The sequence below is a fragment of the Neoarius graeffei genome, chromosome 26 (genome assembly GCF_027579695.1).
Source record: "Neoarius graeffei isolate fNeoGra1 chromosome 26, fNeoGra1.pri, whole genome shotgun sequence".
Taxonomy (NCBI): domain Eukaryota; kingdom Metazoa; phylum Chordata; class Actinopteri; order Siluriformes; family Ariidae; genus Neoarius; species Neoarius graeffei.
Genome location: NC_083594.1, coordinates 21435323 through 21452701, shown reverse-complemented (window position 1 = coordinate 21452701; position 17379 = coordinate 21435323). Strand labels below are relative to the sequence as shown.

Sequence of the window (17379 nt, the reverse complement as noted above, 5' to 3'; positions counted from 1 at the left end):
CTTTCTGTGTGGAGTTTGCATGGTGTCTGCGTGGGTTTCCTCCGGGTGCTCTGGTTTCCCCCACAGTCCAAAGACATGCAGGTTAGGTTAATTGGTGGCTCTAAATTGACTGTAGGCGTGAATGTGAGTGTGAATGGTTGCTTGTCTCTATGTGTCAGTCCTGTGATGATCTGGCCACTTGTCCAGGGTGTACCCTGCCTCTCACCCATAGTCAGCTGGGATAGGCTCCAGCTTGCCTGCAACCCTGTACAGGATAAGCAGCTATAGATAATGGATGGATGGAAGACACTGCTTCAAATTTGTCCAAAAATAAGGAACCTTAGAAGACACCTAACCTTGCACTTTGTCCTGAATGGGACAAAATCTCAGGAGCACAAACACTGCTCAAAGATACTACCCACCTACACATCTTTCATCAAAAATGAAACACAAGTCATTTGAAGTATCCATGAGAATGATACAATGAATAGTTTTTTAGTTCTTTGGATCAATTCAGAGATTCAGGTTAGAGGATTGTTTATTATCCATCCATCCATTATGCGTAACCACTTATCCTGTGCAGGGTTGCAGGCAAGCTGGAGCCTATCCCAGCTGACTATGGGTGAGAGGCGGGGTACACCCTGGACAAGTCACCAGATAATCACAGGGCTGACACAGAGACAAATGACCATTCACACTCGCATTCACACCTACGGTCAATTTAGAGCCACCAATTTACCTAACCTGCATGTCTTTGGACTGTGGGGGAAACCGGAGCACCCAGAGGAAACCCACGTGGACACGGGGAGAACACGCAAACTCCGCACAGAACGGCCCCCGTCAGCTACTGGGCTTGAACCTAGAACCTTCTTGCTGTGAGGCAACAGTGCTAACCACTACACCACCATGCCGCCCAGGTTATTTATTATTAAAGTGATAAATCTAGCTGTGCTATACAGATTTTATATTTACAGTATCACTACTACTAAAAAAATGATCATTCACATTCATGTATATCAAGCCTGCACGTGCACACACTTTTTTTTCTCTTTTTCAGGTGCTGCTTCGCTCAAACTGACAAGCACTCAACATTTGCATAACAATTATCACAGAGGTGAGCTTGTGTATTGAGAAAGAGGCAGAGCACCCCCTTCAGCTTGGGATGAAAATTCCCGTAGCCCTCAGAATTCTAGTGTTAACAGTTTAGTATTTATTTTGAGCCTTTAGCCCTCAATTGTCAGGAGCACATCACAACTATGTTGACATACGTGAGCCAATACCCCTTGCTCCCTTACCACCTCTTAATAGATTTTAAAACAGATTTCATTTCGTTTTTGCACTGCATTCACCAGCTTTTCTCAGAAACCTGTGGTGCATTTATAGTACAGAATAGTTGGTCTATCCACAACTTTCCTGAACTATGACCTTTCCCATGATTCATTGTTGCATCATAGCAGAAGCCGGGATCTTTTGTAGGTATCATGCCGCCATTTTGTCTCTTTAAGAAACTACATTTCCCATCAGCCTACTTCCGCGTTGACCTACGTCACGCCGGGGCGGGATCATCTACGTCAGTCCGCCATGCACGCATAAATCCAAGCGGAAGCTCCGCCATTTTGTCTCTCGCGTCCGGATTTCAACGAGTCTAGACGCACAAAAGGGATGCTCTCCACCCAAAAAGACGTCTTCTTTCTTGCAAGATCCATCACTCAGCGCGATTTTCTTTCTTACCCTTGGCAAAGGTAAACTCTAGAGTCGCGTGATCTTTAAACTCAACCTGAGTTACAACCAGTTTACTTGTATTAGAAGTGACGTCACGACTGCAGCCCAGGCAGTTAAAAGTTAAGAAGCGATTGAATCCTTTTTAACTCAAAAGCACTGTGCATCTTATTCTGATCAGAGACTTTTCCTCACGAACGCTGAGGTTCGGACCAAGAATCCTCTGCTTTCTACGGGAACCACCCAAGTGCTCCGCTGGACCCGAAAGTTTCTACGCCTCCATCACGAGCGGCTCACGTGCTCCCACGGCGAGGCCCGAGACTACACCGGCGAATATTTCTTCATATCTTGCTAAAGGCAGGATTAAGTAAGATTTTGGCATTTGGGCATAATTAGGATAGTCTTAGGAATTTGCTTTTATTGAAATAGTGTGAATTTAAACCCAGGTTTATTGTTACACTGTTAAACACGCAGCGTGTTGATTTATTTTGGTTCTATGTTCTCTCAATTGTTTAATAGGCGGTGCATGCTTCTCTCTTTTTCTCATTCTTACTAACATTTTAATTTCATCATTAAACATCTTGATCTCATCAAGATTTCAGTGGATTCAGTATGGTTGAGCTAGTGGGTTAGCTACAGCTTCCCTTTGTCTGCTTAGCAACACAAAGCTAATCAAGGCCTAACATGTGCTCAGCAGGCCATCAGGCCTGATAAACCACACCTCAGCTAGAAATCCACAAGCTAGTTTTTGTTCAGGCCACGTAGCCAGTCACAAACACACACTAGCAACACTAGGCTAATCTAGGCCTCCACCACGTGTAGTTAGCTACACGAGGCTAAACACATGGTCAAGTCCTTTCACAAACACATACTAGCAACACAAGGCTAATCTAGGCCTCCACCACGTGTAGTTAGCTACACGAGGCTAAACACATGGTCAAGTCCTTCATACACACAAGCGCACATTAGCAACAGAGCTAATCCTTTGTTCTATTTAGATAACATTCTTTTGTTTTAGCTAGCAACAAGCTAGGCCATACACACACACCACACCACACATGTATATACACACCTCACTGCTTGTATATATTGATTTATTATTTTTATCTTTGTTATAATAAATTCATTTATTAAACAAACTGTGTTTATTTGTGTGAACGATATATGAAGTCCCCAATCTTCTCAAAGAATTCAAAAAGGTGCATATAAGTTATGTAATATGGTAAGTGATCGTAATAATTTGGAAATATACCATAATCTAGCTGTTTGGTAATTCATCCAGGATTAATGGTATGATTCACTAAACGATTCATTGAACGATTCATTGAACGATTCACTAAATGATTCACTTCAAATGAGACTGATTCTATGGTATGATTCAATTCAAATGAGTCAAAGTAAACGATTCAATGGGATTGATTCATTTTAATTATTGACCTTCAAAATTTAATGAGACTGATTTAATGAGATTGATCACTTAATTTCAATAATTAACTGATTGCACCCACAGTTTCTTCCGCTCCATTGTGTTGCGATTTGTAGCTAACACTAACTGTTAGGTAGATAAGATCAAAGATGACTAAAAGATGGCTACACAGGTCTGATTTTCTGACGTGCTCTGGGCATAATACAATCAAAGTACCCCATCCGTCCACCCTCATGGAATGAATAGACGACATGAAGTTCTGGCCCAATGTCAGCTATGTTGACATTGTCAATTATTTTATTCTCAGTGAGGGCATTGATGGCGAGGAGCGAAGGAACTACAAAAGCATGGAGGCATACAATTATCTACACAGTAATAAAATTGGCAAAATGACTTGTAAAAGAGAGGGCGAGTTTGTTTGCTTGAAGGCTGAGGTTGTGCCAAGTCAGAGCAAAAAAAAGGGAAATCCTGCAGTCATGCTGCAGCTATCATCTGGAAGATATGCTATGTCAGAGTAGCGCGATTGTATTGGTTTACTAATAATGTAGTGTTTGTAATTTGCTTTGGACAAAAGCATCTGCCAAATATCATATAAGCTCAATTTGTATATGTATAGGCTCAAGAAGCAAACACTAGGAGAGAAGTATAGGCTAACCATTTTAATGCAGATGCTGTCAAACTTTGGAAACAATAAACATCTCATTATCTCTAGCCGCTTTATCCTGTTCTACAGGGTCGCAGGCAAGCTGGAGCCTATCCCAGTTGACAAGTCACCAGGTCATCACAGGGCTGACACATAGACACAGACAACTATTCACACTCACACCTACGGTCAATTTAGAGTCAGCAGTTAACCTAACCGGCACGTCTTTGGACTGTGGGGGAAACCGGAGCACCCGGAGGAAACCCACGCGGACAACCTGCAAACTCCGCACAGAAAGGCCCTCGTCGGCCACGGGGCTCGAACCCGGACCTTCTTGCTGTGAGGCGACAGCGCTAACCACTACGCCACCATGCCACCCAACAAGAAACATCTCTCTCATTATCTCTAGCTGCTTTATCCTGTTCTACAGGGTCGCAGGCAAGCTGGAGCCTATCCCAGCTGACTACGGGCGAAAGGCGGGGTACACCCTGGACAAGTCGCCAGGTCATCATAGGGCTGACATATAGACACAGACAACCATTCACACTCACATTCACACCTACGGTCAATTTAGAGTCACCAGTTAACCTAACCTGCATGTCTTTGGACTGTGGGGGAAACCGGAGCACCCAGAGGAAACCCACACGGACACGGGGAGAACATGCAAACTCCACACAGAAAGGCCCTCGTCGGCCACGGGGCTCGAACCCGGACCTTCTTGCTGTGAGGCGACAGCGCTAACCACTACGCCACCGTGCCGCCCAACAAGAAACATACCATACTTAAATAATTCCTTGTCTCTGTGTTTGTCCAAGCTTCAACTTCTTAACTACCCTGATCATTCCAGATATTATTTGTAGACTATTTGTTTACACTAGTACATCAGCACTGGTCGCTCTTGGATTCTCTTGGCTACATGCACTTATTGTTAGTTGCTTTGAATAAAAATGTCAGCTAAATGACTGTAATGTAGTGTAATGTTTGAATAATGTACAATAACCTGAACAACAATTCCACAGAATTAATGTTCTTGATTCAGGTCCAAAATGCAGTGGTTAGTGGAAAGACAGGAATCGCATGTACAGATGAGCAGCGCAGATGGTGCTGGACAACACATCTTGCAAGTCCATTTGTGCTCAAAACAGATTCCATTCATAAAATCTTTAAGCCTTCGCAAGTTGTTTGTGCACGCCACGATGGCACACGTTGAACCAGAAAAAGACATAATTTAAAAAGACATTACTCTCTGACTAAAATGTGGTTGTCGTAGTTAACTCCGCTCAGCTATGTTCGGCTCCCCCAGTCTCAACTGCTTGGATAAACTGGAAATCGGAGACCGGCATCCGGGAGAGGTGGGTGTCATGGCGACCCCATTGTCTCTCGCAGGAAAGGCGTGGATACTACAGATATTTATGCTTCATATATCTTATCTTATTTTTATCTTTCATCTTATAAAGTGAAGTCATGGCTGAACACAGCAGGGATTCACTTTAATATGACTAACAAATGCAAAAATCAGGGGCATGTTTTCTTTAATTTTGTTTACCTTTGTATTGTAGCCTGCCTTGCATTAAAGAAGAACTGAAGTCATTTTTAAACTTGCTTTATTTCTTAATTAACGTGTTATTTAATTACATTTTCGGTTTTAGTAACCTTATATTGTGACTTGTATTGGCAACTAATTGCAATTAAATATTATACTCATCGGCCTATTCGGTTTTTAGCCGTGTTGAATTTAGTTCGTTTGGTCCATGGCAGGCATCACTTATCCGCGCGATCTTCACGAGACTTGTGCGAGACTTTGAAACATGAAGTGTCAGCCAGGTGTCAGTGCCGCCATTTTGAAAACTGTTTTCCAAATGAAGTATTGCACAAAAACGAGTTTAAATGACGATTACTGCCTACTTTTTTCAAACTTTCCCGATTGCTATCAAAACAAACAAAACTTCTGGCTTGATTACATCAGCATTCAAAAGAAGGCGCGTGCATCTTTTGACAATGTTGGGAGATGTTGGTCACTTTGATTTCCACTGTACGTTTTACTTCCGTTCTACGAAGTCTCGCACAGGTCTCAACAAATCTTGTTTATGGCCATTGCTTCGACATATGGACTGATTACATAGCATATTTCAAACACTCATAACTTGCTATAGCAGTGACAAAATAGCTATCAAAAATGCATTCCTACATTTAATAAAATGAGATAAATAGAATTTTGATAATAAAAAATTTGCCTTCAGTTCTCCTTTAATGAATGAATTCATTAAATAAATTTTTAAAAATTTGTTTCCGTTACCAGTTTTTTAAATTTTAAAAAATCACTGCAGCTTAAAATCTTACTGGAAAATTTAAATTAGTGTTGAACATGTGACAAGCAAGTGTAAATACCATACATCATACCAATCATGTAACAGCCAATCATGTTCCAATATGCAAATGAAGGTTATTGAACATAAGGAATGGGCTGGGGCGCAAAGGCTTGGAGGCATCATCAATATGTATAGTGAATCTGGTTTTCTAGATAAGAGTGTATGTGATTCTGTGCCATTTTTATTCTTAACCAAGGATTTTTGTGTACCTGCCAAATGAATCAATTTATCATTGTCTTTCGAACATGGTTTGGTTGATTTTAAGACTTTTCACAAGTAGAAGAACAACATTGTATCTTACCAGAATTTTCGTAGTGTAAGCACTGTTGATGGATATGGCATTGACCAGAAAGTCGAGAGTTTTTGGTGGGACTGAACTTGGGTCTGGGATGGTTTTATAATGAACATCGCCAATGTACAGCTGCACTGCTGTCATCCTGTTAGTGGTCAATGTGCCTGTTTTATCCGAGCAGATAGCAGTGGCATTGCCCATGGTCTCACAGGCATCCAGATGGCGTACCAAGTTATTATCCTTCATCATTTTCTACAAATATGCAATGGCAGATCAATTAAAATCCAAGCAACAAGAGCATAATGGGGCTTTTTGCACATGCAACATAAAATAATACTTTATAAACATTGCTAACCATATAATGCTCACATAAACCATGCATATACCAAAGCACAGTCTGAGGGAAATCTGTAAACAGATGCATGTTATACCTTGACAGAGTAGGCCAAAGAGATAGTAACAGCCAGTGGCAGGCCTTCAGGAACAGCCACCACCAGCACTGTGACGCCAATGATGAAGAACTTCACAAAATACTGAATATAAATCGGAGTGCATTCTGGGAGCCACGGTCTCTTCTGCAGCACAAAGTTGTCAATGGCAAAGTAGAGCACCAGGATGATGACCGTGATGGCAGACATCACCAAACCTGAGGAATCAATTTAATGAGCTGTTAGCATGGATCAAAAACACAACTTACAAATTGCATATCTTATTCATAAGTTCAGAAAAGCAGTAAGGACAACATTAGTTGTTGGGAGACTCTCTGTGTTAAGAGCGCTTATATATTACCATTTGAATACAGTGCATAACATTGCAGCTGTTTATTAAAAAATAAAGTCAATAGAATATTTAGAAACATTGATAGATCGTTTAAAGGTTTCCTCAAAGTGCCAAAAGCAGTGTCTTAAGGCCCGGTCCCACAATACCAATAACTATAACTATAACGATAACTATAAATGAATCAGCCTCCTGCAGTTTATGTGGTTGGTGCTCACACCAGACTGATAACGATACCTATAGCCCAGGCCTGGGTTTATCCGTATCAGTGAGATTGTGTCCGGAGCAATTTTTCCAGGCCTGAACCTGATCCAATAAAACATCTGACCAATCAGGTAATTGTTTACATGTGATGTTGTCTGAGCACGTGCGATTTTTCCCCGGGCATCTTTGTACATTCTTGTTGCATCATGAAGTCACAGAATACAGATTCATGGAAAATAAAAAATAATACAAAGCATGGATCTTTTATTCATGGATATGTGATTTTCCGTGAAATATCAATAGTAAATTAATAAAGTAAATATATAAATGCAGGTAGGGGCGGCACGGTGGTGTAGTGGTTAGCGCTGTCGCCTCACAGCAAGAAGGTCCTGGGTTCGAGCCCCGGGGCCGGCGAGGGCCTTTCTGTGCGGAGTTTGCATGTTCTCCCCGTGTCCGCGTGGGTTTCCTCCGGGTGCTCCGGTTTCCCCCACAGTCCAAAGACATGCAGGTTAGGTTAACTGGTGACTCTAAATTGACCGTAGGTGTGAGTGTGAATGGTTGTCTGTGTCTATGTGTCAGCCCTGTGATGACCTGGCGACTTGTCCAGGGTGTACCCCGCCTTTCGCCCATAGTCAGCTGGGATAGGCTCCAGCTTGCCTGCGACCCTGTAGAAGGATAAAGCGGCTAGAGATAATGAGATGAGATGAGATAAATGCAGGTAAGATATTTTAATTATGAACTTCAACAGTCCAAACATTTAATTGCTTTAGACTTCTTAATTTTTTATCCATGATGCATCATCCATATGAAATTGGTAACCAATCTGTAATATACTGAAACGTCCGTGACCAATCCGTAAATTATTACCATTCATGAAGCATCCGTATTAAAATCCGTAACCACTCTGTATTTTGTATCCTTTTTTATTATATTTCCATAGTCCGTGACCTATCCGTATTTTATCAACCACCAGAGTGTGTACATGGGTTGTTTTGAAGTCCAGGCTGTGCAGTATGACCCGGAATAATGTGCTACTACTTGGAAAAAACTTCCATGACTATTTCTAAGTTGCATGCATTTATTTCCCTGAGTGGCAGCACCAACCGATATTATAGTTGCGATTATTTGTGGCGTGACTGCTCCAGACTGGAACTAAATTCAGGCAGAAGTATAGTCATAGTTGTAGTTATAGGTATAGTTATAGTTATCTGTGTTGTAATACTGGGCCCCTACACTATATTCTTGAATAATAACTAAAATATAGCTGTGTTGTGTTATAATAATTAATAGCTGATGAATTCTAATCACTTTTAGATCCTGCCATGGACTTAAGCAGGTCATGAGAAAAAAAAGAAGCAACCAATTTCATCCTATCTGTAAAACGTAAAAGGCACCTGCTTTGCCGATCTGCACAGCCAGCTTTGTCAGCTTGCCCTGTAGCACAGACTTCTCTTTTTTTGACACGTTGGATTTTTTTTTCTCCTTGTCATCGGCTTCTCCGCCCTCGGCACTTTTCAGTGGCTGCATTTCCATCGCTGCTGCTCCATCCTGCTTCTTCACTATAATAATCAGAGGGGATGAAACATCACTGCGAAGGTCAGACTGATCTCCGAACGGCTGAGTCACAGCTTTCCTGATTATTATAACCAGCGCATGTTGCTTACTGCAGCCAGTTACAGACAGCACAAACCAGACTTAAATAAGTAATGTAGACCATCACTCAGAGATTTGCCCATTTATCATTTTTGGTGGATAAAAACTGTTTCAATTAAAATAATACAATTAGAACTTAGTTACAGCTGAAATCATGTTGATTAATTTGCTAAATTAATAATGATGTAATTATATGACACGGAAGTTTTTAATTTAAGTGAAAATAACATGATCAAACTATCAATGTTAATTTAAATGCAAATTTAAATGCATGTTTTGTGTCTGATGTTTGCTTCTGAAGTTTTGCGCTGTAGCGATGAGGAAAATGTTCCGAATGGAAGTCTATCTTACCAAAAGATTTTCCATATATATATATATATATATACACACGCACATGTGCCTCAAAACTCATCAATTTAGGGACAATAAGGCAAAATATTATACTACCTTTATTTATGGAAAACATTTGGGATGGCAAAGACTTCCATTACTTTTTAGTTCAGATTAGTCTCCTCGCCCCAAAGGCAAAAACGCAGACATCAAACATCTTGGCTGACTGAATATAATTAGGGAAGGTGAACACTGAGTCCATTTGTGTTTTTGTTGCCGAAGCATTCTTTTAACTACACGCCAATACCTGTGGTAATATTAATAATGCTCACATGGGCTACAGGTCAGGAAATACAAGAAACAACTTTTAATAAAACATGACACTGGCAGCTCAAATTCAGATCAGACAACTTAAAAGATTCAGGATGAGGCTTCTGAAAACAGGACTCATAGGGAAGCAAAATTCACAAGGTGACTTCAGGTGAGTATAAAAATGAACAGGTAAAAAGAAACACTCAACTGAATGTCAGTCAATCACCAAAAGGTCAACAGGAAAAGGGTTACCAGGTCCTACTCTAATAATACACTGTCTGCAAGTCTGAGAAAAGGAATGCAACCTTTAAACTCACTCAATGTTCACTATATGGCCAAAGGTTTGTGGACACCTGATGATTACATCTAGATGTCCTTGTTGAACATCCCAAACAGATTTAGTCCTCTTTTGCTGTCCTCCACTCTTCTGGAAAGGCTTTGTACTAAATTTTGGAGACTGGCTGTGGGGATTTATCCATTCAGCCACAACGGCATTAGTGAGGTCAGGCACTGATGTTGGGCGAGAGCGCCTGGCACATAATCAGTGTTCCAGTTCATCCCAAAGATGTTCAGTGGGGTTGAAGTCAGGGCTCTGTGCAGGCCACTCGAGTTCTTCACTTCAACCTTCCTCAATCATGTCTTTATGGATCTCATTTTCTGGACCGCACAGGAGCATTGACGTTTGAGGAACGCCTCATAGTTCCATTGAATTTGAATCTTAATGATACAGCATGTAAAGATATTCTAAACAATTCTGTGCTCCCAACTTTGAGTCAACACCCTTCAGAAGGTGTAATAGTGTAAATAAACTCTTTGAGGTTAATATGTACATTGTTTTTACCTGTGGTGAACACAACTATACTTGTACAGTACATTTTCCTCTGACATTGTATGCCAGTGTAAAACCTCAATATATTAAAGAAAACAGCAATATAAGAGCATGGGCTGCAGTTTCAGAAGAATCAGAAACTACAAACACGAAACATGACATTTTTTGAAAAATGTCTTTCAGTCAAGTCAAAAGAAAAGTATGAGCTGTCTCCGCTAATCTCATTTTCAATATGATCTGCACAAAATGTCACTACGACTGTCCTGCACTTGCAATAGACCTTGTAGTATGGCAATATTACGTTAATAGCTCTTTACTTGGCAAGGATTTTGCTTCATAAAGCAGTAATTCAGCTAAAAATGAAAGGCACACATTTCCTTACTTGAAATGTAGTCTATCAACCAAGATATGTCTAGTGTCTGAAGATTGCTTTGATTTCTACTCGAAAAACAGAGTTTTGTACTACAATAATTGCATGTCTAAATCATTTCTGGGTTGTTTTACAATCAGGGTACAAAGTTTGTGTCACAGGGGTCCAAAATTCAAATTGATTCAAACTGGTTCTTGTACCAGTTTTTAAGTGAAGGACAAGTTAAAGAACAGATTTCAGGTAATTTTTTGACATATGTGACATAGTTTTGTGTAATCTGCTATAAGATAAAGAAGATTAAGTGTAGCTTTAAGCAGGGCTGGGAGAAACAAATGAAGTGATTCTCGGAGAGGACATTTTTTTTTTGACAATTCAGAATCCACTACTTCCATAGTGCTTTTAAATATAAGGCTGTAAGCTTTGTGTTAGTTGTCTCTAATATTTATGTCCCAATATCTTGACCACATTTTAGGATGAAAATAATCATTTTAGATATGTTATTTTATATTGAAAAATTAGCTGTCTCGGAGAGGACATTTTTTTGACACAATTACATACTAATTTGATCAAAATAGTCTGAAAACTTACTGCCATTCAACATTAAAACTTAACTATGTTTCCAATGATATGGGACCAAATATTTGTTTTATGGTATAAAGAATGATTTAAGTGCATCCCTTTTGGAGCTACCTGTGGTCAAAAAAGCACTTTTTCTAAATGACACGAGTAATTTTGCTAAATATGACATATATTGCCATACATTCACCAAAATTAACGTTATCACCAAATTTTTTTTTTGCATGGTAAGTAGAGCTATCACAGGGCTACAATAAACAACCAAGTTTATTTAGTCAAGCTTTTTGATATTGAAGATAATAAGTGTTAAATGTGATTTTTAGCTTGTGTACCCTGGTTGTAAAACAACCCTTCTACACCAACTCACCACAAAAAGCAATGCCTCACTACTACTATAAAATGTCTGTATAACATAATTATAAATATAAACATGAAAAATTGATTGGAACTACCATCTATCTGTCTTTATTCTATCCACATTCACTGGATATGAGCAACTGCGCGCTCTGATTGACTACTCTACTACTAGGGTATCAGCTCATATACCATGAGTAGAGAAAAACAAAATGGCGGAGTGTGTTGCTGAATCGACCGAGGACGAAATAAAAACTCTACTTGAAAACAAAACCCCAAAAAATACAAAAAAAGCAACAAAATATGGAATGAAAGTACAACTATTTTCATTCCATATTTTGTTGCTTTTTTGTATTTTTGGGGGTTTTGTTTTGGTAAGAACGTATTTTTTTTATTTTTCAATAATTATTATTATTATAGCATTTTTCACAAATTGCTACTGTCATTTTGTTTACATTCTAAGTGGAAATTATTTTGTCAGACATTTTGTATAAAGTTTTTATTTATCGAATTTGCAAAATATAAAAATAAAAATGCTCTGTTTCTCAAAATCCAGTGAATGTGGATGGAATAAAACAGTTATTCCACTCAATCTCGTCGTACATGGCTTATAGTTATGCATCTTGTCAGCTATCAGCGCATGTATGACTTGATTTCGTAGAATAACTGTTGAATATAATAATAATAATAATAATAATAATAATAATAATAATAATAATAATAATAATCTGGATAATGTCATAAGAAGGTCTGTCTGAGATTATGGAACAAGCTTTTAGAAGCGACAGAATGCAGATTTCGGCATGCTGTTTGTGTGACGCTAAATTGTAGCTATATCACGAATCTCTTACTTGGTAGCAACACTTGGTGCCTTCGTATCACCAATGTAGAACTAAAATAAACTTCAGACACCAAAAATATTTTGGCTTATAGAGTGCATAAGGGTAAATGTGTGTTTGTGGTTGGTTGGTTATTTATTTATAATATATTACCACTTTGGCGATGAATGGAAGGACTTAAACATCAACCTGCACTCCTTCATCAGCATCCCTTCTCTAATACCACCTGGACGCAGAAGGCATGGGTTCAGCTCAACCGCCTCCAAACAGGCTGGGGGAGGACTAAGTCCTTCCTGAAGATGACAGGAGCAAGCCCCTCAGATGCCTGTCAATGTGGGGCTAGCCAGACGGTCTCGCACATCATCAATGAGTGCCCGACCTTTGGCGCCCCACATGGCCATAGAGGCCTGGCATTGTTGGACCGAGACACGATCAACTGGCTGCTTAACGTAGCAATTCCTATATGATGGAAATTACACGATCAACGACGACGACCACTTTGGCCAAATGGCTTTGTGCTTCACTTTGGATACAAGCATCTGCCAGATGACCAAATGTGAATCTAATATGTCAAAGTGCCCTGATGCAATCATAAAGAAGTCTATATAAGCATTAACTTTATTTTCACCATTATTTCCATGACTCTGCTATGACCAATTGTATATTCCATACCTTCTATTGTTTTCTGATAGACAAATATTTCATTTCTATTTCTTAGTACCTAGTTATACAGACACCTGACTTGAATGCTTAGACAGATCACTGCATATTGATACAGCTTCCATTTGGAAGGATAGTATTTCCACAACAACATCTCTACCCACAGTCTCAAAACCATGAAACATGCCCTGCACATCTTTATAACTACAGAGAAGTTCGAGAATAAATCCAGTTTCAGACAGAATGAGACAGACGATTGATCATCCAGATAATCAAGTGATCCTGATACACTCTGAAGAAGCAGCAGACAGAATGAGTAGCGACAAAACACTGAAAACACATGTCTGATTAATGGACGGCACCAACAGTGGTAGGGGGTCGGGCTAAAAAAGAGGAAATAAACCAGGTGTGAGAGCTCAAAGTGAAAGTAGGTTACCTTTGGTCTGGTTGTTCTCCATATTTCCATCCTGCATTTTACCTACGATGGAGACATACGAGACACGGAACAACAATAACAGAGAGCAGACAATAAAACATCCATCACAGGGACGCAACAGTGAAATCAAAATAAAAAAGGAAGACAGAAGATGAACATTTCATCAACATCTCAGTGACAATAACATACATAACACACAGTTGTATCATAATGATGTACTGAAGTACAGTGTGGGATTTTTGCGTGACTGCCATCTGATATTTAAAATTCATAAAAAAAATGTATATATACAATGTTCCAAAGGTAAAAGCACCAACTATTCTGCTTTAAGGATAAATTCTGGTGCACATGGGGTTCATCTGCAGAAGCTAGTGCTTTTCTACCGACATGGAGCCACTGCCTGATCCAAAACCAATTCAAGTGAGATGAATCTCAGCAGACAATAAATAAATAAAATGCTATATTTGGACCCCTGATGTTATAGACCCTGTTGTGGCCACCCACATGGTGAACTACACTGCTTATAGGACAGTTATGCGGAGTCACACAGTGGTCACACACACTAATGATAATGTGTGTAAAGAATACTGTTGACCAAATAAGAAAAATTAACATCACAATATCTGTGTAATCTGTAAACCAAAGGTCTGAAGATCAAACAATTTACTGGCAACTGATGAAAGCTCTATGGCTGATACTTTGTTAATATTAACAAAAATTCCGTTGGGCAGCTACATGGTCAGAATAAAACCAATAGCTGAGTAGTATAAGGAGTGTATTATTTTCTAGATCAATAAATACAGTTATATACATCGTAGTCTGGTAACTCAGACTTTCATGAGGTGTAACTGTCTAAAGTTCTGGCCTGTTGCAAGGAAATGCGAGTTTAAATCAAGACAAAACCACATTGATGGAACTCAGAGATTGTGTAATTATCCAAACACTCAGGGCGAGGAGTCCATTCCTCTCATCCTGTCCATCAGAGTGACCGCTAAACTATTAGTTCACATATCCAGTATAGGGAAGGTTCAGCAGTGACTGCAGCTCAGACACAAAAGGGGAATCTGAAATGGATAGCTTGCCCTGATTCGTCCTTTTGTGTGAAGACTTAACGAGTAAAATTAGCTGTTAGGTATACCAAACTGGCAACATTAACTGGCAATTCAGTATAGCACTCTATAATGTATATTTGTGCTGTTTAGACATGATTTGTTAAAGATATTTTCAAAGACAGAAGGAAAAAAATAATCTTCAGTTTGCACTGGAATAATTTCTATAATTGGTTCCCGAAATCAGAACCAGCTCGGTGTCGGTGAAAAGGGGAAATAAGCACCAGTTTCATCGGTATTCACAGAAAAATTTGGGAATAATATCACGTAATTCTCAAATTTTCAGTGGCAGAAAAAAATTTATTCAGTTTAAGTTTTAAGGTTTAGTATCTTCTTTATCTTTTTGCCACAGAATATCTGAATTTTGTCTTAAAAGCAGAGCATTCTGACAGTTTGTATGAATTAAAAAAGCTGTTCCAAGTTGATGGTTCTTATTACTGACTTGCTCTTATATACGGACATGTAATGTTCCATTATGACCAAGAGTTTAACACACAGAGTTTAACTGCACAGGAAAAACTATTCAGATATTCCATGGACATATAAAACACGCAAACATTACAACCATGTGGGACAAAGCAACAGTACATGACCACATAAGACATGCAGGAGAGACGGACAAGAGGATGGGCATGCAACATCACGGATGGAGGGAAACTAAATGCTGAAAATTTCAGGAACAGAGGAAGAAAGTAAGAGTGTACAAACCAAACAATTTAGACTTAATTTCTAACAGTCCTATGTCTAGTTTTTTCACTTAGCTTGATCTGTTCTAATCTTGTGTGAATGTGTTTCAAATGTTAATTCATGTCTAGTTCCTGTTCTTACTACAGTGTCAACCATCTTATGAACCATCCCAATGCTAGAACACTTATATTCATTGGCAGTATTAATATGGTGGAGTTTAAGTAAAAGTACTACTGTTCATAATGCACTGTGAGCACATGTTAAATGTATTACTTAGAAATGGCATGGTTTAAAAATGTACCATTTGTAGCACAAATGACTGTGTAATGAAATTAAGATTTCTATACGGTAACATATACAACCCCAATTCCATCAAAGTTGGGACACTGTGTAAACTGTAAATAAAAACAGAATATGATAATTTGCAAATCTTGGAAACCCTATGTTTCACTGAAAATAGTACAAAGACATGTCAAATCTTGAAACTGAGAAATTTTATTGTTGTTTTTTTAAATATATGCTCATTTTGAACTTGATGTCAGCAACATGTTTCAAAAAAGTTGGAACAAGGGCATGTTTACTACCATGTTGCATCACCTCTACTTTTAACAACATTCTGTAAACGTTTGGGAACTGAGGAGACCAGTTGCTGTAATTTTGAAAGAGAAATGTTGTCCCATTCTTGCCTGATATACAATTTCAGTTGGTCAACAGTTCGGGGTCTCCTTTGTCATATTTTGCGCCATAATGTTCATATTTTGCATCATAATGCGCCAAATGTTTTTAAATGGGAGACAGGTCTGGACTGCAGGCAAGCCAGTTTAGCACCTGGACTCTTTGACTATGGAGCCATACAGTTGTAATACGAGGGTAAGTCAAAAAGTTCTAAGACAGATGTTATAATTTCAAAAGATATGAAAGACATCCCCCAGAATTCTACAAAGAAGGAATTCTCCGATGGAAACACCGCTTGCAGAAGTGTTTAGACTTAAATGGAGGATATGTAGAGAAATAGCTTTGTTATTTTCATAAATAAAGATTTTTTTTTTATTTGTCTTAGAACTTTTTGACTTACTCTCATATGTGCAGAATGCAGTTTGGTATTGTCTTGCTGAAATAAGCAAGACCTTCCCTGAAAAAGACATGATCTGGATGGCAGCATGTTGCTCCAAAACCTGTATACATCATTCAGCATTAATGGTGCCTTCCCAGATGTGCAAGCTACCTACTGTATGCATTACACAACTTTTTCAGTCTTTTGTTGCCCCTGTCCCAACTTTTCTGAAACGTGTTGCTGACATCAACTTCAAAACAAGCACGTTTTTCGCCCGTAGTCAGCTGGGATAGGCTCCAGCTTGCCTGCGACCCTGTAGAACAGGATAAAGTGGCCAGAGATAATGAGATGAGATAATGAAATTTTTCAGTTTCAACGTTTGATATGTTGTCTTTGTACTATTTTCAATGAAATATAAGGTTTCCATGATTTGCAAATCTTCACACTGTTTTTATTTATGTTTTACACAGTGTCCCAACTTTTTGGGAATTGGGGTCGTAGCTAGAGGATATATTCATTGGCTTTCCTGTGCTTACTAGAAAACAAAGTACTGGAAGTTTTGGGTCAGTACCAAAGGTTCCAGTTCACAGAAACTGCTGGTGCCTGCTCAAGACTTGGCATGACACAACTGGATGGGGTGGAGTTACTTGTACTGCTTGTTCCTAATTACTTATGAGTACTGTGTCACACAACATGAGATCATATAAACAGACAATTAGTTTGTTTGTGCTGAAAGTAACATTGTGCTGTTTTTTTTTTTG

The 17379-nt window shown here is 39.1% G+C and overlaps 1 protein-coding gene across 5 annotated transcripts in view; it reads right to left on the bottom strand.

The window, feature by feature from the left end:
* The window catches only part of atp2b2 (ATPase plasma membrane Ca2+ transporting 2), a 467634-nt gene that overhangs the window by 53689 nt on the left and 396566 nt on the right, over positions 1-17379 (bottom strand). For all 5 annotated transcript variants that reach the window (XM_060910551.1, XM_060910547.1, XM_060910549.1 and 2 more), the window contains 4 exons: positions 13769-13810; positions 8804-8968; positions 6860-7074; positions 6438-6680 (listed from right to left, as the gene is read on the bottom strand). In XM_060910551.1, the coding sequence (XP_060766534.1) occupies positions 6438-6680; positions 6860-7074; positions 8804-8968; positions 13769-13810 (665 nt within the window). The remainder of the gene's footprint in view (positions 1-6437; positions 6681-6859; positions 7075-8803; positions 8969-13768; positions 13811-17379) is intronic.